We start from the raw sequence: 27,149 nt of genomic DNA, 5'->3' as shown, positions 1-27,149 counted from the left end.
TGGGCCTGGTGCCTGCCCTCCCCAGTCTCACTGTACAGACCACACCTCCCCCGACACACCCACATTCCCATATGCAAGGGAGATGGAGGTGAATTTGAGATGGGCTTTGAAGGGGAAAGATGACTTGTCAAACTGAGAAAGTGGCGAGGAACCAGCAAGGGCAAAGGAACTGAGGTTAGCTTATCAAGGGGAAAAGGGAGAACAAAGGCACAGAGTCCAACCACAGCCAGGCACCTTGGGTGTTGGGATTCAGTTACTTCTCATCCCTGGACTGCCACTTAGCCTCTGCCCTTGACCTACCTGGGAGGGGGTGGAGGGTAGGGGATGGGGGGTAGGCGGGTAGCTATCCCAATCCTCTGATATTGTAGGAGCCAGCTCCTGCCGGGGGAGGATGGTGCAGGGTTCAATCTGTATCTTGGGTACCACTTTTTCCAAACTAGTGTTGGGAGAAAATCACCAAGACATCCGTGCCATTTGTCCCCACCCGTTTTGGCCTCAAGACAGCTCAGTAGGACCTGGAGTTCGCACGTCAGCTACCCTGTCTCCTCTTCATCCCTTCCTGTCCAGTTCAAACGTCACCTCCCCTGTGAAGCCTTCCCGGAAACTCCAGAAACCTCCCCATCTGGGACATCCTTGTGAGCAGAGCAAGGCTGAAGGATGCGCTTCCGCCAAACACGACTGAAGCACCAATAGGTGCCCAGAGCTGAGGTGGGGGCTGGCGCGCCTCGGACGCCCCACAGTTGACTGCCGCTGGAAGCGGTGGGCAGGGTTCCACTCCGTTTTCCGCCCGCCCGCCCCCTTGCGGCGCGGCGCCGCAGCCCGAGAAACGCGAGGCCGCGCGAGCGCGCGCCTGACCCCCGCCGCGCCAGGCCCCGCCCTCCCGCGCCCGCCCTAGCGCCGGCCCCTTTTGTTCCCTTCTGGAGCCCGGCCGCTCGCTCCGCTCCCGTTCAGCTCCGCTCCGCTCGGCCACCGGGAGCGCAGGCGGCGGCCGGGGCTGCTAGGGTCAGCGGCGGCCGGGGCTGCCAGGGTCAGCGCCTCCCGCCTTCTCGCCGCCGCCTGGCCGGCCGCACACGCGGCGCGAGGCCCGGGCCCGGAGCGCGAACGCGGAGCCCCGGGCGCCCGGAGGGGCTGCAGCCGGTGGGCAGCGGCGCGCGGGGAGGGGCCGCAGCATCCTCTGTCCCCGCGGCGCCCGGGCCGGGAGAGGAGGGGGCCGGGTCCCCGGCCACCCGTCGCTCAGCCTGATGCTGGAAGGGCGAAGGTAGGAGCAGCCGGAGGGACCCCGAGGGAGGGGGCTCGATGGGCAACAAAGGACCGAGGGACGCGGGAGGCCGCGGTAGCCCCGGCCTGGTCCGAAGCGGGGCGGCCGGCCCGAAGCGGGGCGGCCGGCCCGCAGGCATTGTCGGGGCGTGGGGGACGTCTAAGGGTCGGGGGCTGGCGGGTGGGCGTGAGCGGGAGCTGGTCCTGGGTGCACCCCCAACTTCCCCGTCGCCTGCAGGCGAGGAGGGGGCGCTGCTGGTGTTGGCGGACCCTTCCCGGGCTGCGGGTCCCCTCGGTGAAGGCATCACCGGCACCCTCGGTGCCCCCAACGGGGCTTCGGCACATATACTGGGGAGCCGCCCGTTCCTCCTCCCAAGGGCAGCGCTGGGCGGCTGGACGCGCCGCGGGGCTCTGGGCTCACAGGCCCGGCGGAGGGGGTGGTGTGAGGGTGGTGGTGGGGTGAGCCTGGTGGGCGCGGCTACGCAGCCCCAGGATCTGGGAGGACACGGAGCCCCCGCTCCGCTGGCTGGGGTCGCCTGGCCAATGCCCTTTGCACAACTTGGTTGAAGTGCATGGCGGAGGGGGATAGGGGGAGACTGGGGTGGGGCGGCTTTCCACAGGGGTGCCCCCCCTCCAAGCTGGCGCTCATGGCTGGTGAGGCAGCACATTTTCTGCCCTCCCCACAGGGAGGGGCCGTGGCCGCGCGGAGGATGCTTCGCTGGGCCTCCAGGGCCCTCCCGTTTAGGTCCTTCAGGCAGGGCCTGGGTGGGGCGGGTGCCCACTGGGCAGTGCCATGCAAGTCCCAGCCCCACCCTGGATAGGAGCGGGCACCTTGTGGGGAGTCACACACCCAGCTGCGAATCCCCCAACCTCTGAGATGCCGCCTCTCCCTTCTGGGTGAGAAGTGGGAGTCCAATATGGGGGGGCTGCCCTCCCCCCTGTAAGATGCCCTGGGAGGCTAGTGGGGGTGGTGCTGGCTTAGGGTTGTGGGCAGAGGAGCGGGAGGGTGCAGGGAGTACCACGTGGGGCAAGACTCCCAACCAGTTGTAATGTAAACAATGAGCCCTTCATTCATCCAGCTGCTGTCACCTGGCCCCGCACTGCCAGGGGCTGACAGGTACACAGGACTGGAGCCTCGCTGCTCCCACGGAGCACAGCCCAGCAGCCTTTGATGAGTGCAGTGATGGGGGAGCTGGGAGCACAGAGGAGGGACACCTGGAGGATGGGGTGGAGCAGGGAGCTTGATAGAGCTCACTGTAGAAGTTTGCTGTCAGGATGCCACAGGGGGCTTGAGGGAGGGGAAAGAGCATTGGCAGGGGACAGGAGTCAGAAAAGGAGGCAGGAGGCCTGGTGGCTGGTGGCTGAGAGGAGCAGCAAAGGATTTGGGTGACTGGGGCATGAGGTTTAAGGCAAGGGAGGTTCTGTTGAGGGAAGGGATTGTTCTGTCCCTCCTACTTTCCCAGGTGGGGCTCCTTAGACGCCCTTCTCCAAAAGCCCCGGATGCATTGGCATCTGCAGTGCCTGGCCTGGGAGGGGTGTCGGGATACAGGCTCTGGGACAGGTGGAGGGGGATGGGACGGAGAGGAGTTTCAAAGTCAGAAGAGTCTGGCGGAGGAGACCTGGGGGGAGCCTCAGCACACAGGACTTTGTACCCATAAGCCCCCAGGTGCAGCCAGCAGGCTGGGAAGGAGGTGCCTGAAATTTTTATCCAGAGCCTGAAATCCCAAGGGGTGCCACCCACAGAGGCACTAATCCCTTTTCAGCATCTGCTGTCCACTCTGGCGATTAAGAGTTTGGATGCTGGAGCCTGACAGCCTGGGTTCAAAGCCCAGCCCTGCCACTTACTAGCTGTGTGACCTCAGACAAGTCACTATACCTCTCTCTGCCTCAATTTCCCCATCTATAAAATGAGGAGACTTAAGGTATCTACCTTTTAGGGTTGTTGAGGGAATTGAATGGATGAATGTATGCAAAGTGTGTACTGTGATGGAGAGAATGCCCAGTGTTTGTTGTCGCTGCTGTACTAGGTGGCCCTCCAGCCTCCATCCACACCCACGAGTGGCCCATCCCCTCCCCAGCTGTTTGTCCATTGTCAGGGAGTCCTGCCTTTAGCCCTGCCCAAGGCCCTGCTGTTCTCTGCTTCAATGCAGCCTCCTCCCTGGGCTGTTTTCTCTGCTCTGGTCCAGCCTCCCTTGGTGATGGGAAGGCCACCATCCCCACAGCCCTGGCCATCCTTGCTCCTTCTGCTCTGGTCCACGATGTGGGGGACAGTTTTCTCTTGACCTTTCCTCCCTGGCCTTGCCACCCTAAAGATTGATCCTGCCCTCTTGATGCCATCTACCCTACCTCTGCTTCAACACCCAGAGGAGAGAAGCTGCGTTCTTCACCCCTCCTGCTTCCCTGCTATCTTAGTCTGAGCTGTTCTAACAAAATATTAGGACTGGATGGCTTATCAACAACACATTTATTTCTCACAGCTCTGGAGGCTGGAAATCTGAGAGCAGCATGCCAGCATGGTTGGGTGAGGACCCTCTTCCGAGTCGCACTTATTTTTGTATGCTCACGTGGTGTAAGGGGCTCGGGAGCTCTCTGGGGGTCTCTTTTACAAGGGCACTAATCCCATTCATGAGGGATGCACCCTCATGACCTAATCACCCCCCAAAGGCCCCACCTCCTAATACTGTCTCCCTGGGGGGGTAGGATTTCAACCTATGAAGTGGGGTGGGGGGGGACACATTCAGACCAAAGCACCTGCCCGGTGGTCCTTGGGGAGAATGTCAGCCTTCGTGTAGGTTAAAAAAAAAAAACAAACCCAATGCATATTGAATGCTTACTCTGCCAGGAACTGTTTGAAGCTCTGAGTGCCTGTATTAGTTTGTGGGTATCTTGATACCATCGCCTCCATTTTACGGATGAGGAAATTAAGATGTGGAGAGGTTTGCCTGTTTACCCTCCACACATTTGTTAAACACCTACTGTGTGCTTGGGAGACCTGCTTCCTTCCCCCACCCCACTCACCTACTTACCTGGTTCATTTTCCAAAAGCGGTTTTGGCCGTGCTTTCCTCAAACAGCTCCACCCCACTGGCTCAAGCACAAAGTCCAGACACTGTCTGGCTCTCAGGGCCCACCCCCAGCTGGCTGTGCCCTGCCTTCCCAGCAAGGCTCTACCCAGACAGGCCTCACCTTTTATAAACTGACCAGTGACCCTGGCTTGATGGGCAGGCCTGGCCCTGAGCTGGAAGAGGGGGGAGGGCCCTGACACATGTCTTCGCAGGGAACAGGAACCGCCTCCAATTAGGTTAAGTGAAAGGGGAGTTGAGAGGAAAGGAACTTTGCAGGAAACAGTTGCAGGCGGCCTGGCTCCCCCAGGACCCGGGAAGCTGGCAGGCAGCCCCTCCTCCGACTTGCCTCTCTCTGGACTGTGGTTTCATTTTCTCATCCTCTCCCAGTGCCTCTCTCCCTTCTCCTCTCCCTGTAGGCTGCTCTCTCTGGGTTGCTGGCGTGGCCACCCTGAATGGTGGCTTCAGCTTGAGGCCCCAGGACCACCCAGGGGCACTCCCCTCTGTCTCTGGGTGCCTGAGAGCTGGATGGGCCCAGCCTGGGTGAGGGCGCCCACCCCATCCCCTCCGCTGATCGGGGGCAGGCCATGTGGTCTCTGGGGCTGGGGGTGGGAGCCAGTGCTGGGCACAGCTGGTACAGTGTCAGCTGCAGTTATGACGTGGGGTGTGTGCTGGGGGAGAACGGGTGAGTGGTGGCCTCGCCGTCCCTGGCAGCCCACCGCAGGCCTCCCGCCCCCTCCCCCGCCCCGCCCCGGGCTCAGGGGCAGAGGATGTGCTCTCCTTTCAGCGCCTGGGAACTGGCGGGGGCGGGTGGCGATTGCTGGCAGGGGACCCACCCTGTCCCACCACTCCTTCCTCTGGGCTGCGCTGCCAGACTCACAGAAACAGTAACACAGAACTCAAGTTTTCAGAGGAAACGCTTCAAAATGATAATGAAATATTACCCCTCTGAATAGAAAGTAGAGCATATCAGGTGGTTTTTATTAACAAGACATAAATTTGGGGCCTCGTGCACTTACCGGCTTCCGTCTTCACGGAGTAGCTCTGGCTCCATCCCTGGAACCTACCTTTGACTCCAGCTGCAGCCCAGAGAGACACTCGCTCCTCATTCACTTCCATCTGTGCCTTTTTGGCCTCTTCACCCTGAGAGGGGGGAATTTGAGGCTCACAACGAGGGCCTGGTTTTCTCATCTCTCCTCCCTAAGGAGGTGACCCTGTGGTGTCCAGGGCTGATCTGCTCCTGCTTGCACCCATCTCCTCCCCGGGGTGCCCCAGTCCTGCCCTCCAACCTGCAGCATCGAGGGTGAGAGCGGGTGATGGCTGGGCAGAAGCCAGCCCCTCGGTGTGGGGGGAACACAGTACACCTTAGTTTTGGACCCTGCCTTTGAGGAGCTTTTGCTGAATTAGGAAGACATCAGCCCCCTTCCTGAAAGTGTAAACGACATCAGCATCTTTGAGGAACATTTTAAGGCCAGAGCAGAAGAGCCTCCCTGCCCAGTGGGGTCATTGCCCCGGGAGTGGCTCAAGTCCCAGCAAGGGTTGCTCAGGCAGGGCACGGGATGGGTGGGATGGCTGAGGAGGCTCTCGGGGGAAAAGGACTGGGCCGCGTCCCGAAGGATGGGTGGACTTGGGTAGACAGGGAGTGCCTTCCGTATGGGCACAGGGAGAGAAAAGTGAAGAAGTTTGGGCGGCAGGGTGTTGAGTGTCCGGTTGGGGGTGTTCAGCATGGAGCCCACCATTCTTCCAAGTCCACTGTGAAGTCGGGCATCTGGTTGTCGGACCCTGCGATGAAGGAGGGAATGACATTTGGTGTTTTCCGATTTGTTTTTTTTGTTTTGTTTTTTGCTACCTTGTATCCTGATTCCGCTCTTGCTGTTCCCTTTTCTGCTGTAGACTGTTCCCTGCGTAACTTCATCTGCTTGTAAGTTCGCTCAGTCAGCTCACATTCAGCTTCTTTCCCGTTCAGCTGGGCACTGGGAACTCGGAGCAGAGGAGGGAAGGCATCTGAAAGGGTCTCCTGTGTTCTTTGTCCGATTCCAGAAAGGACTTGAGGTGATTTACAAAGATAAATGCAGTATAACGAGATGAAAAGGATGTGAGAAAATCAGAGCAAGGAGAAACCCTGGGTAGCAAACATCAGATGAAGCTGGAGGAGCTTCGGCACCTTCTGTCGGCGGTAATTTGACTCTGAGCTTTCTAGCAGCTGGATCGAGGGGGATGAGGAGTTTGGAGGGGGATGAGGAGTTTGGAGTGTCTTCACATTGTCACGTTGTCTCGTGCAAGCCGCTGCTATATATAACATGAAAGCCTGAGTGAGGGGCAGCAGCTCCAGGGAGGGGCTGGACAGCGTGGTCCTGGTTCTGGGGTAGGGTCCCCGTGAAGCAACGTCTAGAATGGGGGGGGGCTGTGGGGGGGAAGAAGGCGGCCACCTTCTAATCTTTCTAATCCTCCTGGAGGGTCCTTACCAGCAGCTGTGGGAGCCAAGAGCTGGGGCTGATGCTCGCAGCCAGCCCCCTCCATGAGGGCCTGATGGGCTCCAGGGGTGGGTGAGACCTCGTGAGCCAGGAGCCAGACTGGTCCCTGCTGGAGAATCCCCATCCTGCTAGGAGGCTTTAGGGGCTGTGATACAGGGGTGTGCAGAGAGCTCCGGACACACCCACTTGGCTCCTGGACTTGGCTAGGGGGCAGAAGAGGGGTGAAGGCATTCCAGCAGAGCAGGCAATGGGCTGGGGTGTCTTCAGGAGCAATGAGAAGTTCAGGGAAGCTGGAATCAGGGTGCTGGGTGGGAGGGGTCCCAGGAAACAGGCCAGAGGCGGGTGGGGGCCAGGCCAGCTGGCAGAGGTGCTGCGGACCATGGCCTTGGCACCCAGGGCCGTGGGGCACCCTCATGACCTCCTGCTTAAATCTGTGCCCTTGTTCCTGCAACCCTGTGCCTGTAGGAGCATTGGTCCCAGTTCTGAGGAAGTAAAGAGCAGTGGTTAAGAACGTGAACTCCAGGACTTCCCTGGTGGCACAGTGGTTAAGAATCTGCCTGCCAATGCAGGGGACATGGGTTCGAGCCCTGGTCAGGGAAGATCCCACATGCCGCGGAGCAACTAAGCCCGTGAGCCGCAACTACTGAAGCCCGCGCGCCTAGAGCCCGTGCTCCACAACAAGGGAAGCCACCGCAATGAGAAGCCTGCGCACTGCAACTAAGAGTAGCCCCCACTCGCCGCAACTAGAGAAAGCCCGTGCCCAGCAATGAAGAAAACCCAATGCAGCCAAAAATAAAAATAAATTAGTAAATTAATTAAAAAAAAAAAATGTGAACTCCGTGGCCAGAGGGCCTGAGTTCGATTCCCACCTGCTGCTGCTCAGTGTGTCATCCCGGGCAAGCGACTTGCCAGCTCTGGGCCTCAGTTTCCCTGTTAGTAGAGCTCCCAACAGTATCTTCCTCACAGGGCTGCTGTGAAGACTGAACAGGTTAATATCTGTGAAGGGCTCCGACATGCCTGCAGCAGAGCAAATGTTACTGGTCTGGGAATTCCTTGGGCTGAAGCGGCTTGGCAGGGGATAGAGCCTCATCCCCTCTGAACCGCCACACCCAGCACACCGCACAGGTTCAGAGTCAGGCGCAGTGAAGAGCACTGCTGCAGTGGGCCAGCCCTGGGGGCGTGGGGTGGGGCTCAGCAGGTTCTGGTTAATTGTACTGACAGTAATAATAGCTGTGCAAGCTCATGAGAGCCTCTCAGGGCAGCAGGAACCCACTCTGAGAGCAGGCCCCAGTCTCTCCCTGATTCCCTCCAGAGACAGGGAGCTCACTACCTGATTCTTTGTTTGTTGGATCCACTGGTGAGCACTGGCTCTGTGTCGGGTGTGCTCGGTGCTGGGATTCAGAAGAATGTGAGTTAGTCCTCTCTGTCCTTTCCAAAGATCGCTCCAAGCCGACCGGTGAGTGTGGCCATGGGGTGTGACAAGCTATTGTGGGCCTCCAAGTCAACATGGGAAGGATGATGGAGGCAGAGGAGTGCATTTAATTCATTCATGTGTTCCTTAGACATCTTTTGAGCTTCTCTCTGTGCTGGGCGCTGTCCTAGGTACCGCGAGTCCTGAAACCAACAAGATATGCAAAGAACCTGCCCTTTAAAGCTGCTCTCAGTGAGAGAGGCTAGGGATTATGCCAGCGAATGAGAGGAAGGGTATTCTAGCAGAGGGAACAGCGTGTGCAAAGGCCTGCAGATGTGACAGAGTGTGCATGGGGTGGTGGTGGCACTCCGCCAGAATTTGGTGGCTGGGGGGCATTGAGGTGGGGAGTGCCTTTCTGGAAGCAGTAAAAGAAAACACTGACTTTGAGAGCTTGTTAGCGACTGACCTCACCCCTGGGACCACTAAGTTCTGCCCCTCCTGCCCCCCTTCTTTCCCCTCCGCCAGCAGCCCTGGCTGGCCCTGCTGGTAACCATGGCCCCCTGCCTGGTTCATCCCTTCTCCAGGCCACCCAAGCGTGACCCCCTTCCCTGATTTCTAGCACCATTAATAAATTTTGCCTGCCTTTGAACTTCTTTTTTTTTTATTTTTATTTTTTTAATTTAATTTAATTAATTTATTTTTATTTTTGGCTGCGTTGGGTCTTCGTTGCTGCGCACAGGCTTTCTCTAGTTGTGGCGAGCGGGGGCTACTCTTCATTGCGGTGCGCAGGCTTCTCATTGCTGTGGCTTCTCTTGTTGCGGAGCTTGGGCTGTAGGCGCACAGGCTTCAGTAGCTGTGGCACTCAGGCTCCGTAGTTGTGGCTCGTGGATTCTATAGCGCAGGCTCAGTAGTTGTGGTGCACAGGCTTAGTTGCTCCGCAGCATGTGGGATCTTCCCAGACCAGGGCTTGAACCCATGTTCCCTGCATTGGCAGGCGAATTCCTAACCACTGCGCCACCAAGGAAGTCCTGAACTTCTTTTTAAATGGAAGCATACAGTCACACTCTAAGCACTTTTACATCTGCCTTCTTTCACTCAGGATTCACAAGGTTCATACATATTGTTGCATGTGGCTGTACTGATAGTTTGTACATTCTCATTGCTGTGCTTTATTCCATTGTGTGAATAAACCACCACTTATTTACTCATTCTGATGGAGGGATAATTTGGGTTATTTTCAGTTCGGGAGTATTAAGAATAGTCCACATCTTTTGGTGCATGTATGTGCACTTTTCCGTGGTGGCATAGCTAGGAGTGGGATTGCTGGGTCATGCTCAGCTGTAGTGTGTAATGCCAGACTGTTTTCCACATTGCTTACACCAATTTCCACTCCTACTAGCAGTGCATGAGCGTTCTGGATATTCCACATCCTCACCAACACTTGGTGTGGTCCGTGTTTCATTTTATACATTCCGGTGGATGTAGTGTTGTCATGATGGCTAATGAAGGTGAACATCTTTTCACCTGTTTATTGGTCTTTTGATTACCCACCCCCCTTTTTTTTTTTGGTGCAGTGCCTGTTCAAGTCTTTTGCTGATTTTTCTAACTCGATTTTTGGAGTTATTTCCATATTCTGAATAGGAATCCTTTGTACAATACAGGAATTACAAATTCTTTCTCTCTCTCTCTCCCCACCCACCCCCATTGGTATCATTTGATGCACAGAAGCTCTAAATATTGTCCAGTTTATCCATCTTTTCCCTTATTTTCAGCACTTCCTGGGTTGAAATCTTTGCCTGCTCCAGTGTTAAGGCAGATCTTCTTTCATGTCTACTTCTAAAAACTGTATTGTTTTACCTTTCACATTTAGATCTGCTCTCCATCTGGAGTTGATTGTTGTGTACGATGTGAAGTAAGTGTATTAGTTTCCTGTGGCTACTATAACAAATGACCACAGATTTCGTGGTTTAAAACAACATAAATGTATTATCTTACACTTCTGGAGGTCAGAAGTCTGAAATGGATCTCACCAGGCTAAAAGCAGGATGTCAGCAGGGCTGCGTTCCTTCTAGAGGCTCTAAGGAAAAATCTGTTTCTAGAAGCCTCTTCCAGCTTCTAGAGGCCTCCCGCATCCTTTGGCTGTTGGCCCCTGCCTCCATCCTCAAAGCCAGCAATGTTGGACTGGGTCCTTTGCAGGCTGCCATCTCTTTGCTTCTCTTTCTCCTGCCGCCCCCCTTCCACATATAAGGACCCTTGTGATTACATTGAGTCTGCCTGGACAATTCAGAATAACCTTCTTCTCTCTGGTCAGCTGATTAGCAACTGTTCTCTCTGCAACCTTAATTCCCTTTTGCCACGTAAACTGACATGTTCACAAGTACTGGGGATGGGGCCATTACTCTGCCAGCCGCAGAAGGGAGCATGATTTTTTTCCCACATGGCTGTCCATTTGATCCAGCACCACTTATTGTAAAGACTCTCCTTTGCTCAGGGGTAATTTTTAGTTGCGTGTGCAAATTCCACCCCGGCAGGGGTGGAGGCCTGACAGGCTGGGTTGGGGAGGAGAACCCAGGAGATGGGGGTGACTTTCCTGCAGCTGCCCTGGCCTGGATGTGTTGGATGGGGCTGCCATGGAAACCAGAAGTGAAGGAGGCAGTAGTGAAAGATGACTGGGTCAGCATCCTGGCCTGGAAGGCAGGATACCAGAGCCCGTTCCTTCCTGTTCCCCTGATCTCTGGGTGACCTCAGCAGGCCCCTCCCCTCCTTGGGCCTCTGACTCTGTCTGGTCTCAGGGACCTTCTTGGCCAGCACAGGTTTTCTTCATTTGGGCAGCTGACTCTCACTGTCCTGTTTGCTTCACTCCTGTGCCCTGGGCCTCAGTTTTCCCATTCTGTGAAATGGGAATAAAGGTGGGTCAGGGGGCAACTTGAGGTGTGTTGTTCCCCAGCCCTTCTTTTTGGGCCTGATGGGGGACCCCATCCAGCAGAGCCAGGGTGATGCCTGCCCAGTGTCCTGGGCCGGTAGCAGGAGGGCTACAGATGTCCAGTTGCTGGGGCTGTGGGTGGCCACACAGCCAGGAGTGGGTTCTGGGGCCATGGCTGTGCCCTGGTTCTGAGCATGCCAGCTGTGTGCGTGCATGTGTGTGTGTAAGACAGGGAAGTATATTGACGTTCCTTCCCTCCCTAGACCTGACACAGCCCTGATCCTTTTTTTCTATTTTTCTTTTTTTGGCTGCCCCACATGGCTTATGGGATTTTAGTTCCCTGACCAGGGATCGAACCCTGGCCCTCGGCAGTGAGAGCGCGGAGTCCTAACCAATTCCCAGCCCTGAGCCCCTTTGCCGGGAGACAGGATCTGAACTCCAAGCTCGAGGGGAGGATGGCCACACCCCAGTGTGGCCAGCTCAGGTAGGACGGACAGGGTGGCCCTTCCCAGGGCTCTGCAGTCACCCCGGGGGTGGGCAGGACACGGAAGATACCAGCTGGCTTTACAAAGTAAGAACCACAGCCCTGAGCTCAGAGGCCGTGAGGATGGTAGGATGGTGAGTGTGTGGGACTGGATGCCAGCCTTCCGGCCTCAGCCCCTGCTTGTCTGCCCCCGGCAGGTGCCAGGGAAGTGGGGAGTCGACTGGGGCTCTTAGGTCGGTCTGCCCTTCCGCGCTCAGCCCCGTGGGTGCCCCAGCACTCCATGTCCGGGCTGCTGGCACGCATGCCCTGCCGTCTTCCCAGCGTCGTCCTCCCTCCCCGTCCTTGAGGCCATATCAGCTGGTGTGGCCTGGGTTCCTGCCCCAGCCCTGCTGGGAGGCTTGGCTGGGTCCCTTCCCCACGCTGCTTCTGGATGGCCGCCAGGCCCCTGGGTACTCCCAGGGCGACTCGGGGCCCCAAGCCGGGCCCACCACCACCCCGTTCTTCCTGGGGTCTCCCATCCCATCTCCCGCTGCTGGCCGGCCCCTGTGTGAATGTGGGGCTCACGCAGCCCGCCCCGCGGCCTCACTGACCGGGGGAGGGCAGGGGTGGGTGGGGGGCTGGGGCGCGGGCAGACAGGCGCCGTCTCCTCCGCTCTCCCAGGCCTGAGGGGCAGCTGGTGTGAGCTGGCAGGACTCTCAGGGAGGGGGCTCTCCCAGCTCTGCTCTGCTCTCTGCTTGCACGTGGGGATTCTCGCTTCACCACTGGGTGAAATTCCTTGAACCTCAGTCGCATGCAAACAAAATGGGCCTCTTTTCCAAGCAGGATGGGACAAGCAGTGGGTGCCGGCTGGGCTGAGGCTCACGGGGACGGTGGTCACACTCGCCCTTGGGGCCCCTGCTGGATATGGGGGTTGGGGTAGCACTGGGTTTCTAGTGCAGGCGGGAGTGTTGGGATGCCCCGTGGCGCAGCTGGGGGGCCCACGCCACGCCCACATAGGGGCCTGCCTTTGGGAGCCTGGCGGTCAGCACCCATGGGGTTCACTCTGTTTGGGACCTGCCCCCCATTCCTCTTGGTGGATGTGCATGGGGAGGGGAGGAACTGTTTCCTCTCCCCCTCCCCTGGTGTCTGTCTTTAAATTTTTTTTACTTAAAAAATGTTCTGAAATATTATAGGCACTCAAAAAGAATAGACAGGGCACAGTGAACTCCCACGTACAGCCTGCAGGACTTGAGCAAATCTCGGGACTTCCCTGGCGGTCCAGCGGTCAAGACTCCGCGCTTCCAGTGCCGGGGGGGCAGGTTTGATCCCTTCCCTGGTTGGGGAGCTAGGATCCCACGTGCCATTTGGCACGGCCTAAAAGAAAAAAAAGAAGAGGAGGAGGAAGAAGCAAATCTTACAAATAGAAATGAAGGCCCGGTTGCCCGACCCCAGCCCCGTTCCCACCCCCGAAACTGCATTTCTTGGCTGTGGCACGGGATGCTGTGGATAAGTGCCGTGTAGGCGCCTCCAGGACCCTCGGCCAAGGTCCCCGGCTGAGTCTCCACTGCACCTGCGCTGCTCCCCCAGGCTGTGCCCGCCCTTCGCCCAGCCCTTGGCCCACCGGCCCTTTCCCCGAGGCCTTTCTAGCAACTTGGTATCACCTGGCTTTTTGACTTTTCGCCCATCTGATTGGGTGGCAAACGGGATCTCCTTGCAGCTTGGATTTGCATTTCCCTGATGACTGGGGAGGCCCAGCTGCTCTCCAGCCTAACAACATCCTCTCCTGGAAAGCTGGCCCGGCTGTCATCAGGGTGCTGTCAGGTCGGTGCCCTCTGGTCCCTTTCTTCTCTGCCTCCAGCCCCGTATACTACACACCAGGTGGGTGCCCCAGGCCTCAGTCACTTCACACCCAGACTGTCCCCAGATGAGCTCCCCACCCTGGCCCCTTCCTGCTCCCAGGTCCCTCCAGGTGTTGAGAGGTTCTGCCTTCCGCCATCCTCAGCCCTGCCTCCCTCCCACCTGCCCTCCTCCACCAGTACTTGTCACCTGCTCGGCATCTGTCCCCGCTCTGTCCCCTCCAGCCCCTGCCTCTGTCTCAGCTCAGGCCTCGTGGAGTCCCTGTCTGTCACAGCACCCCCGTCATCCTCATTGGCTCCCAGAGGTTTTGCTGAAATGCTCATCCGATCTGCCGGATCCTTTGCTTGATGTCCTCCGTGGCTTCTCATCCCCTCAGCCTGATGCCTGGGCACGATTGGGAGACCCTCTCCCCCCGCCAGGGGTCCCTTTCAGTCTCTGGATAGCCACCCCCTGCACATTTTAGGCAGTCTAAATCCTTAGCTGTTTGGTTGACCTGGCAGAGCGGAGTCTGTGCCCCGCCGTTTCCCCAGCCTGGACCCAGCCCCCCACCCCGTGCTCCCGGTTACAGCCCTCCTCCTCCCACCCCCTTCGCCCCGTGGCGCTGCTGTGGTCTGGAGCCTTTGGGCTTGCGGTGAGTGGGCAGGGGCCACACTAAGTCCATCCCTGGCTACCATGTGGCCCGGCACATGGGTCACAGGCTCAGGAGGTGGGGGGAGCATGGGCACCCCAACTGCTGGGACCCCTGGGCTGGGGAGGAGGAGCAGCCCCCCGGAGAGCTGCCTCTGCTGGGCAACAAGAGAGCCCAGGGTGTGGCTCTTGGCCGAGGTCTCTGAGCTGAGGTCTGGTGCTGGGAGCCTGCTTCCTGGTGCCCGCCCCCCATGCCCTCTGGGCGACACTGGCACAAGGACATGGGCTTTCCACTGTCCTAGTTGGCATCTTTCCCCCTTCTGTCGGGGCCGCTGATTGGTGGAAAGTTCTTGGGCCTCATCGCCCCTGCCCCCCACCCCCGAAGCTGCGGCCCGCCACCCCCAGGGCAGCTGAAATGGAAACCCTGAAATGCAGCCCGGGTTTGTCTTTGGTAAATGGTAATTGAGGGCGGCACAAAGGGGGCCTGTTGGTCTGAACGCCACCCGCCCTTGCTCGCCTCTCCCACTCCCGCCTCGTCGGGGCCCCGGCTCCCTGGGGGAGGCGGGGTGTGCATCCCGGGCCTTTGGAGAACGTAATAGAGACCAGATCGTAGTGATGCTGCCATTTCCACACAGCCTGCGTGCCGGGCACAGAGGGACATTCGTGGGGCTGTCTCCTCGGACTCGCTCATCCGTGCTCCCCACGCAGCAGCAGTGCTTTCCCCCCCATTTTACAGGTGATGACACTGAGGTTCGTGCTGAGCCAGGGTCCCACAGCCACTTGTGGTGGGTCTGGGGTTTGGACTCCATGAGACTGAAATCTACTTCCTCCCAGGCCTCCCCCATCGGCTGCAGTGTGGCCAGAGGCCAGCTTATCCCCACGTCCCAGCTTTTTCCAAGAAACCCCTCTCTTCCTCTGTCCCACAAGCAGGGCTGAGTCATAAAGGAGCCCCTCCCCCTCTTCCTGTTCACCATTCTCCTCTCCATCTCCCTTTCCCTGTGCTCCCCCAGCACCGGAGGCCTGCACGGGGGCAGGGGTGGGACTGGGGTGGGCCAAGTAATGCAGCCTTGGTTCTTCTCTCTCCCGCCAGCTCCTCTGGTCTCCTTTGTCCGTGAGGCACGTGGGCGCTCTCCCCAGAGGCCAGGGGTCTCACAAATGTTATTCCAGGCCTGGGCCAGGCAGTGTAGGGAGGCGGAGGGCTAGACCTGGGTCTGGTTCCAGCCCAGCTGCTGAGCCATGTGTGACTTTGGGCTCGATCCCGCACTTTCTTGAGCATCGGGTGTTCCTCCTGTAAGGTGACCACCGCCTCATCAGGGTGTAAGGCCTGGCACACAATAGGTTCCTCACGCTGGACGCCGCTGGGTCATCAGGGTCTGGAAGGGCAGGAGGGTGAGTGTGAGAGCCTCCAGAAGCCTCCCGTGAGAACAGTGTCCCTGGGGATTTGTGGCCTTGAAGGCCTTTGTTTTCTGGGCCGTAGCACATGTGCTCTCATATGGGGTTTCCGAATCACAAGCTCTGTGCTAGGCGCCATGCTGGGGCTGGGTTCTCAGAGAGGAGACCGTGGCCCCACCTGGGGTTACCCGTGGGCTCCCAGGAGGCATGATGAAGGTAGGAGAACGGTATCCTCTCTCCTTGGCTCAGTGTGTGATCCTGAGGTCTCTGGGTCAAAGGTCCTGGGAGACTTCCTGGAGGAGGAGGCATCGAGCTAAGTGTTCCATATGTGGTTGGAATAGGTGAAGTGAAGCAGGTGGGAGAAAAGGCACAGGCAGAGTCCGGGAGGTGGGAGACTGTCAGGCGAGTGGTGAGGAAATGCAGGGTCATCGGCAGCAAGGCTGGTTGGGGAGCCTCCAATGCTGGACACAGTTATGACGCCTGGTCCCTGTCTCAGAGGGCACGTGGGCTAGTGAGGAGTCTAGACCAGCTGCATGAAAAGCTGTGATGTCAGACGGCCAGCTGAGCTGATCACTACAATCAACTCAGTCCTGTGGGCTGGGCCCTGAGGAGGTGAGGGGGGCCTCCCGGGCCTCTCATCCCCATAAGCCAGCATCATTCATCCATTCAAGTGATTTCCTGAGCACCTATAGGCACCAGGCATCCCATCAGTGCTAAGGATACCACAGTAAACAGACTCAAGTCTTGTCCTTGTGCAATAGAGAAAAACAAAGCAGGGGAGGGCTGGAGAGGGGTTGTAATCTTAGAAGGAGACATTGGAGCAGATACTTGGAGGAGATGAGCAACACACTGGATATTTGAAGGAAAAGCATTCCAGGCAGAGGGAACAGCATGTGCAAAGGCCCTGAGGCTGGAGTGTGCTTAGTGTGAGCTAGTGTGGCTGGAGCGGAGTGGGTGAGGGAGGGCCTTGGAGGTGGTGAGGAGGGCCTTGAAGGCCATTGCACTACTAGGGGGAGCCTTCAGGGATTTCTTTTTTTTTTTTTCTTTTGGCTGCGTTGGGCCTCCGTTGCTGCACGCAGGCTTTCTCTAGTTGCGGCGAGCGGGGGCTACTCTTCGTTGAGGTGCGCGGGCTTCTCATTGTGGTGGCTTCTCTTGTTGTGGAGTGTGGGCTCTAGGCGCGCGGGCTTCAGTAGTTGTGGCATGCGGGCTCTAGAGCTCAGGCTCAGTAGTTGTGGTACATCGGCTTAGTTGCTCCGCAGCATGTGGGATCTTCCCGGACCAGGGCTCGAACCCATGTGACCTGCATTGGCAGGGGGATTCTTAACCACTGCGCCACCAGGGAAGCCCAAGGATTTCATTTTTTATAGAATTTTTTTTTTTTAAGTTGAGATCTAGTTTACACATTATTAAGTCTATCCATTTTAAGTGTACAGTTTGATGACTTTTAGTATAAACATACAGGTATGCAGCCATCACCACAATCCAGTGTTAGAACATTTCTACCACCCAGAAAGTTCTCTCGTGCCTGTTTGAAGTCAGTCCCTGCTCTCAACCCCTGGCAACTGCTGATCTGCTTTCTGTGTCTATAGTTTTGAAATTTCAAATAAGTGGAATCAAACTATTTGTAGTCTTCTGTGTCTGGTTTCTTTCACTTAGTATAATGTTTTTGGAGGTTAATCCATATTGTTGCAAATATCAACAGTTGGGTTCTGCATTTGCAGATACAGAGGGCTGACTGCACTATACCATTTTATATGAGGGACTTGAGCATCCTCGGATTTGGGTAACCACAGGGATCCTGAACCAGTTCCCCAAGGATACCAAGGGACAACTGTGTACTATCGTCTAGATGAACTTTGTGTTCATATATTCACCAGTTGATGGACATTTGGGTTGTTTCCATGTTTTGGCTATTGTGAATAAGGTCACTATGAACATTTTTTTTTTTTTTTACAAATGTTTGTATGAATATATGCTTTTATTTCTCTTGGGTGGTTGGGTCATACGGTAGGTATATATTTAACTTTTTAAGCAACTGTCAAACTGGTTTCCAATGGGGTTGCACCGTTTTTCATTTCCACCAGCAATCTGTCCTGATTGCTCCACATCCTCATCAGCACTTGGTATTGTCAGTTTTTCTCATTTTAGCCATTCTAATCTGCGTGAAGTGGTATCGCATTGTGGCTTTGATCCACATTGCCCTTGTGACTAATGATGTAGGTCATCTTTTCACGTGCTTATTGCTGTTTACGTATCTTCATTGGTGAAATGGGTATTCAAATCTTTTGTTCATTTTTTTTATTAGGTCTTATTAGTAAGTTGTAAGGGTTCTTTATATGTTGGTGAATAAATAACCTTTATTAGATATATGATTTATAGCTTGACCCAAGCCTGACAGCAAGTGACTCCTGGGCTCCAGAATTCCTGGGGTGTCAGGGAGTTGGTCAGGGGATTAGAATGTTGGATTTGGCGGACTCTGCGGGGTAGGCCAAGGCTGGCAGGCATGCCTCATACTCCCATCAGCTCACCTGGGCATGTAGGTGCCACTACTTTGTGCCTTGCAGGAGCTCATTTTCCTTTGCTCTTATGTCTAACCACCCTGTGTGAGGAGCTCATCCTTCCCATGGCTATGCCAGGACGGTAATGGTGTTGTTGGCTTATCCTGCTGGCCTGGGAGCCTTTCTGGGCACCCATATTCCTGCTGTGAGCATTGTGGGTTGGCTTCTGTATTAGTCAGAATTTCTTTGGTTGCAAGTGACAGTGTCCCTCAAAGAGAATTAGGTAAAAAGACATAACAATGCCTGTGTGTGTCAGGATTTGTTGGCTGATGTAAGTGAAGGGCTCAAGTGACCAGCTTCAGGTTCAGCTGGATCCAGGCCCTCCAAATCCTGGGACTTAGCTCTTCTTTCTCTGTGTTGGCGTTGTTCCCTGGCAGTCTCTTCTGTGGGGTAATCCTGCAGCTCCTGGCTTTCATCCCACACCTAGACAGCCCCAGAGCAAGAAGAGCACCTTTTCCTAAAGGTTCCAGCCAGAGTCCAGGCCCTGATGCTCCTTGGGTCACATGATCTTCCTTCAGCTAACCATGGGGCTCTGGCCAGGCCTGGGTCATGTGTCCACTCTAGGTGTGGGGATTGGGGGTCAGCTCATATAAGTCATATGGATCAAGAAAGGAGAAAAGGGTTCTCTAAAAAGGAATAATATTCTGTGACCATGAGTGGGATAAGGATATGGCTGGACGGGCAAAGGGTGTGGCATTCCCCTACTGCATGAGTTTAACGTCCAGAAGGCACTGGTTTCCCCTGTTCCCGAGGTCCTGAGGGGGTGACGCTTTCTCCCAGAATCCTCTGTCCATCCGCGGTGCTCTGCATCCCCTCTCCCCACTGGACAGTGTGCTCCGCTAGGTGGAGGACGCATCCTGCCTGCGGCTCTGGGGCAGGACAGGGCCTGGCCTGTGGTGAGCCCTACGTGAATACCTAGTACAAGAGAGGGTGTGCACACAAGACAGTGGGGGGGTAGGGGATGTGGGCCTGTCCTTTCTGCCTCTCCCCCAACTCCCCTGCAGCCAGTCCCATCTTTCTGTCACCTGGGGACACACATTCCTGCTGTGAGCATTGTGGGTTGGCTTCTGTATTAGTCAGAACTTCTTTGGTTGCAAGTGACTTAAGCTGATCACCATGGAGATTGGGGGCTTCCCCTCTCAGGAGTCCCCTTTGTCAAACACCAGTGCCCTATATGCCATATGCATCGCATCCTTCTCTGCTTAGTCATGAAAACAGGGAGCTGTAATTGCGGGAGGGCAGGCTGAGGGCACAGCAAGTCCATCCTGGCGGGGGGGTTGAGGCAGGTGTAAGCTCCTCTGTGTGTGTGTCCCCGCACCCGGGGTGGAGTGGGTGAGTGCTGGATGGTGAACCCAAAGCTGGCGTATGGCCTGTGTGGTGAGGCTGGTTGATCAAATTAGATGTTGCTTTGTCCAGCCTGCACTGAGGGATGTGAGCTGTTGGCTGGTCCTAGAGGGTCTGGGGGCCGCTGGAGAGTGACCCACTGGGTTGCCCACGCATGTCAGAATCTGCTGGCCAGTGCTCTGTGGTGAGAGCTGCATTCAGCTGTCGGTGGCCGTACTGACCTGCATGGTCCTGCTAAGGGGCTGCTGGGGTTAATACAGCCTGTGCCGTAGACCCCTGAGCCGGCTTGCTCCCGATTCTCACCTCCTGGGTCCCGGATGTAAGAGAGAGTGTGTGCCCGACTCAGAGTCTGGCAGACTGGAACACATGTCCTGGCAGCGCCACCGCCATGCTGGGCCCACGCCTGCAGCCACTTCTCTGTACTTCAGTTTCCGTATCTAGAAAATGGGGGTGAACATGGTCCCTGCCTCACGGGGCCAGGGGTGCTCTGCCATCTGGTGACGTTGTGATGTGATCCCTCCTGTTCTCTGCCCACAGGTGAGTGACGATGGCGGAGAGCACGTGACCTGCACGGACCCTTCTCTGCCCACCGAGTGGCGCCACCATGCAGAAGCCCAGCGGCCTGAAGCCCCCCGGCCGCGGGGGGAAGCACTCAAGCCCCATGGGCCGGACGTCCACTGGATCAACCTCGGCCTCTGCCACTGTGACGGCCGCTGGCTCCAAGGAAGGTACGCAGGGCCGAGGGTGGAGCTGGGTTGGTAGTGGTTCTTCTGGAAGAGCCAAGGGAACTTGGGCCGCTCCCTGACCAGCCTGGAGGCCAGCAGTTCCCAGAAGTCCTTCTTGATGTCTGACCACATCCCTTTGAAAATGAACGGGCAGTGACACGTGCTTTATGTGCATTGTTCCTTTTCACGCTCCTCCAAATCTGGGAGGCGGGTACCACTGTTGGCTTCCCTTAGGGATGAGGAAATGGAGGCCCAGGGAGGCATGGCAACTTGCCCACGTCACTCAGCCTGGAAAACACAGCCCGATTCAAACTCCAGCCTCTGCCAGCCTCCCTGCCCCCACTCATTCCCCTTCCAGGGTCTGAGATGATCCCCATCTTCCCATCAGCTTTCTTGTCTACCACTCAGACCTGTGCCATTTGAGCTTTAATTGTGTAATATCTAGTCCTCCTGCTGGTGGGCAGAGGGTTCCTGGCAGGGCAGGGGTAAGGCCAGGTGCTCGGGCTGGATGCACCAGCTCTGAAGGCAAATGGGTTGAGGACAGCTGTTAGCTATTGGCTTTTTCTAGTGATAAAAAGTAAGATAGTCCACTCTGTAATATTTGGAAAGTTTGATGTAGGGGTTAAATTGCCTATAATCTTCCCTAGAGGTAACTATTACTGTTTTGGTTTATATCCTTTCACTTTTTTTTTTTTTAATCTCTTTGCAATCATGCTGCATATACAACTTGAAAATCTGCTTTTTTCTTTTTTTATAAATTTATTTGTTCTATTTTATTTATTTTATTTTTGGCTGCATTGGGTCTTCTTTGCTGCACGCGGGCTTTTCTCTGGTTGCGGCGAGCGGGGGCTACTCTTCGTTGCAGTGCACGGGCTTCTCACTGCAGTGGCTTCTCTTGTTGCGGAGCTCGGGCTCTAGGCGCGCAGGCTTCAGTAGTTGTGGCACACGGGCTCAGTAGTTGTGGCACACGGGCTTAGTTGTACCGCGGCATGTGGTATCTTCCCGGACCAGGGCTCGAACCTGTGTCGCCTGCACTGGCAGGTGGGTTCTTAACCACTGCGTCACCAGGGAGGCCCTCTTATTTTTCACTTTGGTAAATAATGCTGTGATGAACATCTTTGGCACAAATTCCCGCTTTGATGACACTCCAGCCAGCAGGGTAAGACAGGGTCCATGTCATCTGATTGGCATAGAAGTTTGGAGAGGCAAAAACAGTCACAGGCCAGACTGGGCAATCTGGGCCCTGGGTAGGGTCAAGTGAAACTTGAGCCAAAGGCACGGGCAGTTGACAGAACCAGGTCCCTGGGAAAGCCAGACAGCTAGCATGGAAAGGTGAGGAAGACATGTCATGTGGCCCATGGACAGCCCTGCCTGGTACAGGCTCATGTGGAGGCCCAGACAACCCCTTTCAAGGTGGCAAATCCTCCTTTCCTCATTTCTGAGCCTGAGAAGAACCTAGGCGGGGAAAAAACAAGGGGGAAAGGCTGTTCCAGGTGAGGGAACAAGTAACGCAAGGACCCTGAGGCAGAAATGGATTGTTTGTTAAAAAAGAGAAAGAAGACAAGTCTGGGTAAAGAGGAGTGTGAAATGAGGTTGGGGAGGGCGGCAGAGGCAGGTGGTGAAGGGCAGGGGGACTGGGTTTGTTTTAAGTGTGATGGGAGCTGTTGGAGGATGCTAGCAAAGATCGTCTGGTGGTGTTGGCATCCCTCAGGCCACCAGGCAGAGGGCGGGTTGCGGGGGTTAAGAGCGGGGCTGGGGAGACGGGTGAGGAGGCATGTGGTCACCCGGGCGAGGATGTTTGCCCTCACTGCCAGGGCTGTGGGAGGTGAAGGGGCTGACCACCATGAGTGGGCTACAGGGAAGACTTCCTGGAGGAAGTGTGAGTGAGCTCAGCCTGAAGGAAGGGGGGAGTGTAAGTGTGGAGGAGGAGGACGATGTGGGGCCTGGAGACAGAGCATGGGCAGAGGCACCAAGTGGGCCTAGTGGTCTAGTGCGGGTGGGAGTTGTATATCCCACTGGCTGGAGAAGGGTTCCAGCCAGGCTTGACCCTGACCCTCTTCTCCACTGGAGAGAGCCCCTAGCACCTTCTGGATTCTTTCCTCATTGCCTCCTCTCTGATCCAGAGGGCCTGAGTTCTGGCTCTGATCCAGCTCTAATGTCCCTCCTGTGTGACCTTGGAAGCATTACTTAACCTCTCTGAGCCACAAATGGGATAATGTCATTTCTCTCGTGGAATCAAGTGAGTTAATAAATGGAAAGCGCCTGCAGGCACAAGACTCATTAAAGAGTAATTTCTTTTCCTTTCATCCCTCCATAATCTCATTACAGAAAAATTTGAGTGATAAAAGAAGGAACTCCCATTACCCCTCCATTTAACCTAATCACACCCACCACTGTGACATATTCCTTCTGGTCTTTTTTCCTGTTCACATGTTGTTGTTTCAAGCAGTTAAGTCATGGGTTGTATCCAAACTTGCATCTTACTGCTTCACATTTGATTGCGTTCTATGGGAAGTGCTCCCCACCCCCGTGCCAGGGCAGTGTCCTTTTTGCCGTCATTTTGAATGGCTACATCCTGGTCTCTCGAGGGAAGGGGAATGGACCACACTGTGTGGCCTGCTGATTGCCTCCTGGTCACACCGCACGGTGGTCTGGGGGCCGCTGAGGGTGGGGGCTGGGTGGTCTGACTCTGCCTGGACCCCAACCCCGCAGGGCTGTTACTGTGCCGGGAGAGGAGGCGCCACTCCATGAATGCCCGATTGATCACAGAGACACGCCCCCTGCCGAGGGACACGGTGGCAGCAAAAGGCTGCAGCTGCGGTTGGTGCCGCCCTCCTTCCCGCTCTGGCACCTGCTGCCTTTGCAGGTCAGAGAGAGACAGACCCCCGGGCTGGGGGAGGGAGCAGAGAGCCGGGAGCAGTTGGCCAGGGCAGTGGAGCCCTGTGACACGGGAAGGGAGATTTCTGCTGCCCAGAGCTGCTTTTGTCCCTGCTCCAGGTCTCATAACAAGAGTCCCAGCAGAGGCGGGACGTGTGGCAGCAGCAGGGGAGGATGGTGGCCCCACTCCTGGCCCACAGGCTCCCTCACCCACCCCATGGAACTGGCCGTCAGCTCTCCGAGGTGCTGGAGGTGCCCACCCCCATGGGAGGCTGGGAGGCTGGGACTCCGGAGGTGGGTGCTGGAGCACCAAGAGAGGGTCTGGCAGAGGCTGGAGCCTGGTGGTGGTTGGAGGGGGGCAGTTGCTCTGGGAATCGGGGCAGTGGCAGCCTCCCAAAGCATGAGCTCAGCCTCCGGGCAGAGGATCTGCCAAGGGTCAGGCCTGGGCTGATGCCTCCGCCCCCCGCGGCCTGTGTCGGTTCCCAGAGCGGTGACATACAGGGAGCAGTAGGACCGGAGGGGCCGTGGGAGGGGGTCTCTTACACCAGGAGGTGGCCCAGAGGTGGTCAGAGCAGGTGCACAGGAAGGCGGTCTGGGACCCACCCGTAGGCCACAACCTGGGTGGGGCCTCTAGGTCAGGGGCAGCCCAGCCAGATGGGATGGACCCCCTGGAGGCTGCTTCAGATCAGGCAGTCGGGGCGGGGAAGGGGGTCCTCGCTCAGGAGGTGACACTGGTGTGAAGATCTTAGTGACAAGCAGGAACCCGCCCAGCCGAGGCAAGGTCAGGGAAAGGGCCTCCAGGCAGAGGCAGTAGTGGCTACAAAAGTCCTGAGTCTTGAGACCTCTAAGGACGGGGATGGAGAGCGGCTTGAGAGGCCTGGGAGGGCTGTGAACGGGCCGGGGCAGGAGTGGCGACCGGAAGGGAGTTGGGGAGCTGTGACCCAGGCCGCCTGGGGGTTGGGAGCCTATCCTGGGCCTGAGGAAGATGTGTGGGGAGCTCAGGTCTCCGGGCTGGCGGCCCAAGATGCTGCTGGGGTTAGGCCTTCCCTTTGGGTCAGGAGCAGCCGGCGGTGGTCGGGCAGGTCCAACACTGCTGGGCAGTCGTAGGAACCACGGCAGGCTGTGCACAGGAGCCCTTAGTCCTGCCTGGGGTCTGCTTCTGAGCCTCAGGTCGGGGCAGGCCAGGCTAGGCCGTGGGTGTCCCTCTTGGGACAAGAAGGGCTGGCCGCAGGGACCTGGGGAGGACTCTAGGGACAGGGACAGACCGTAGGCCACTGTCGAGGTCCCTCCGCCCTTGCCCCCCACTGGGGCAGGCGGGTCCTTGGAGGGCCTCTCCCATCCCTTGCCCTGTGGTCCAGCCCCAGAGATTTCCCATCTAAGGAGGGACAGCGTTTGACACTTGTGTGTCACAAGCCGGCCCAGCAGCAGGTGTCTTATCACATTTCTTTCTCATTAACAACTGAGTGAGAGAACTGCTCTTCTGTCCATTTGAAAGATGACAAAACTGAGGCTTGGAGGTCTCAGCTGAGTTGCTCAGAGTTACAGGGCCAGAGGGTAGCAGGGCTGGGCTTGAGACTCATGCTGGGCTTGGTCTAAAGCTGGTTCAGGCTGCTGGCACCCGCTGCCCCCAGGGATGAGACAGCTGGGGTGGCTGGACTCCTGAGTCCACTCCCACACTCTGCTCAGGCACCGGCTAGATGGGCAGGGTTGGAGGAGCGATCTCTTCTCATTAGGTTGGTCACAGCTATCCCCCGGTGTGCCTGTGGCCTTTGCACACGTGGGGGACCCAGGACAGAGGAGGTCGAGGACGCGTGTGCATGGGCGTCCCCCTCAGAAAAGCAGCGGGCCACTTGGGGCAGGGTCCACCTCCTATATATTGATCTCCCCCAAGGGGCCCAGACCTTTGCAGTTCTGGCTTATTGAGCTGGGGCCCGGGTGCTCCCACACCCTGTGGGTGCTCCAGACATGGGAGCCAGCCTGACGTGCCCGGGGTGGGGGGTCCCGCAGAGCTTCACAGCTGGCCTCTAGTCCTAGACGCTGACCCCACTCCACTGCACCCCCGGAGGTTTGTGTCTTTCACCTTGATCCCCGTGCTCCCTACGAGGGTAGGTGGCTTCACCCCCGTTTTAACTGACCTGTCCCAGGTGCTGCACAAGCCTGGGCGGAACCAGGACCAACTTCCAGCCCTTGCTCGTGCAGAGCTAGCACTGGCTCCAGGCGGCACTCACTCCCTTCAGGGTCAGCTCTCCTGCTCTCCTCCCCTGACCACATCCTAAACTTTTTAATGGCATCAGGATGGGGAAAGCCAAGCTGAGCTTTTCTGTGGCTGGGCTGCGGATGGGCGGGGGGCAGGGCAGCCTCCTAATGTTCCTGATGACGCCCAGAATCGATTGGGAATGGGGGCGGGGGGAGGGGGAGCTGGGGGGAGCAGGGGCCCAGCTGCCAGCGCCTGCCTGCCTGCCGTGGCTGGCGTGGCCGTAGCAGGGCTTCTCCATGGGGAGCTGGCTCTGCTCCTTCCAGGGTAAGCCTCCCGCATCTTTTTCTCCCTGGGGCCTCAGCTGAGTCTGCTGGGTAGGGGCTCTGTCCCCCTGGTTTGGGAGTAAGGGGAACAGAAGGGGGCTTCTGAGTTCCCTTTGGCTCAGGAAGGACGCTGAGCAATCCTTGGGACTGGGGCCCGCCCCGGAACGGCCTGGTAGAGGGTCCCCTCTGCAGGAATGGATGGCTGGAGACAGCGTAGCAGGGGAGATGCCGGGCCTGTGGTGGCCACAGGGGGCGGGCCCTGCCTTGGTCAGAGTGGGTTGGGAGGGGTCTTTCCAGAAACCATATGGGCGGGGCGCTGTCAATTGACTGACTGGAGGGTGGACCGGGCTGGGGGGCTCATGGTGGGAAAGCTGGCTGCCTTGAGGAATGCTCTAGAGACCCGATCCCTTCCTTTGGACCTCGGTGTTGAGTCCCTGCCAGGAGAGCCGGGCTCTTAGAGCAGAAAGCTGCTTTGGGGTTTGTGGGGCATTTATGTATGTTGCGTTGGGGCCACCAAGGAGGGGAGGTCAGGGTCGTGGCCAGGGTATATTTCAGCCCCATTCTGGGGCTCCGGGGATGGAGAAGGGGTCTCTGTGGACCCCGCCTCCCAGGGCTTGTGTTCTGGGTGGGGTGCAGACACGTACCCTGGCAGCCTGGGTGGCAGGCTGTGCCAACTAAGGAAGAATGGAGTTCCATGGGGTGGCAGTGCCAGTGAGGGGTGGTGGAGCTGGCCTGATGGACAGGCAGGGTTTCCTTAGGTGACACAGAGAAAAAAATGCTATAATTTTAGGCCAGAGTGACCATGTACTGCCTGGGACAGCCCTAGTTTACGCTTGTGGTCTTGGCATGATACTATATTAATAGCACCTCTTTTCTCTCCACCGTGTCAGGTTTTGGATTATAAATTATGTAGTCACCTTATTTATAGCCCTTCCTAAGTCATCACACTGCTCATTCGCACATTAAAGGCTCTGACAAGTCCTGCAGCAAAGTAACCTTAACTTTGCTTAAGCCCCTGTTCCTCAAGTTTGTTTGAATTTGGAGATTAAGGTCTTGTTTTCATGATACCTATTAACACCTTGTTGAACTATGTTCTATGGAACGTTTATAGAAACGCTTTTTTCCCTCTGGCCTTCAGGGGCAAAGGGCCAACTTCATCATGCTCTTTGGTGCATGTCATATCATCACTGTGGGTCCCTCCAAGGCCCCTCTTGTGTTTTTTAAATTGATCCCTTTTTATCCTGTTTCCTATTACCGTTTCCCCCACCCCCAGGCATTCGTGCCTGTGTACTGTGCATTGGGACACTCTTGAACCCTTTCTCACCAAGCATCACATCATAAACACTTCCTGCTGTAACCTGGAAAAATTATTATTATTATTATTATTTTAATTAATTTATTTTTTTGTATTTATTTTTGGCTGTGTTGGGTCTTCGTTTCTGTGCGAGGGCTTTCTCTAGTTGCGGCAAGTGGGGGCCACTCTTCATCGCGGTGCGCGGGCCTCTCACTATCGCGGCCTCTCTTGTTGCGGAGCACAGGCTCCAGACACGCAGGCTCAGTAGTTGTGGCTCACGGGCCTAGTTGCTCCGCGGCATGTGGGATCTTCCCAGACCAGGGCTCGAACCCTTGTCCCCTGCATTGGCAGGCAGATTCTCAACCA

General features: G+C 56.8%; 1 protein-coding gene across 5 annotated transcripts in view; it reads left to right on the top strand.

Annotated features, from left to right (window-relative positions):
* Window positions 1-924: 924 nt before the first annotated feature.
* CLIP2 (CAP-Gly domain containing linker protein 2) overlaps window positions 925-27,149 on the top strand; it is a 77,314-nt gene continuing 51,089 nt past the window's right edge. For 3 of the 5 annotated variants that reach the window (XM_059896338.1, XM_059896337.1, XM_059896334.1), the window contains exons 1-2: window positions 925-1,258; window positions 19,905-20,095. In XM_059896338.1, the coding sequence (XP_059752321.1) occupies window positions 19,972-20,095 (124 nt within the window). In that variant the 5' untranslated portion in view covers window positions 925-1,258; window positions 19,905-19,971. Of the gene's footprint in view, window positions 1,259-6,424; window positions 6,495-11,497; window positions 11,611-19,904; window positions 20,096-27,149 lie in introns of those variants that run through there. The other 2 variants (XM_059896336.1, XM_059896335.1) reach the window with 2 other exon arrangements.

The sequence above is a fragment of the Balaenoptera ricei genome, chromosome 15 (assembly GCF_028023285.1).
Source record: "Balaenoptera ricei isolate mBalRic1 chromosome 15, mBalRic1.hap2, whole genome shotgun sequence".
NCBI lineage: Eukaryota > Metazoa > Chordata > Mammalia > Artiodactyla > Balaenopteridae > Balaenoptera > Balaenoptera ricei.
Note: the sequence above shows the minus strand (reverse complement) of the source record. Positions and strands in the feature narration are given on the sequence as shown.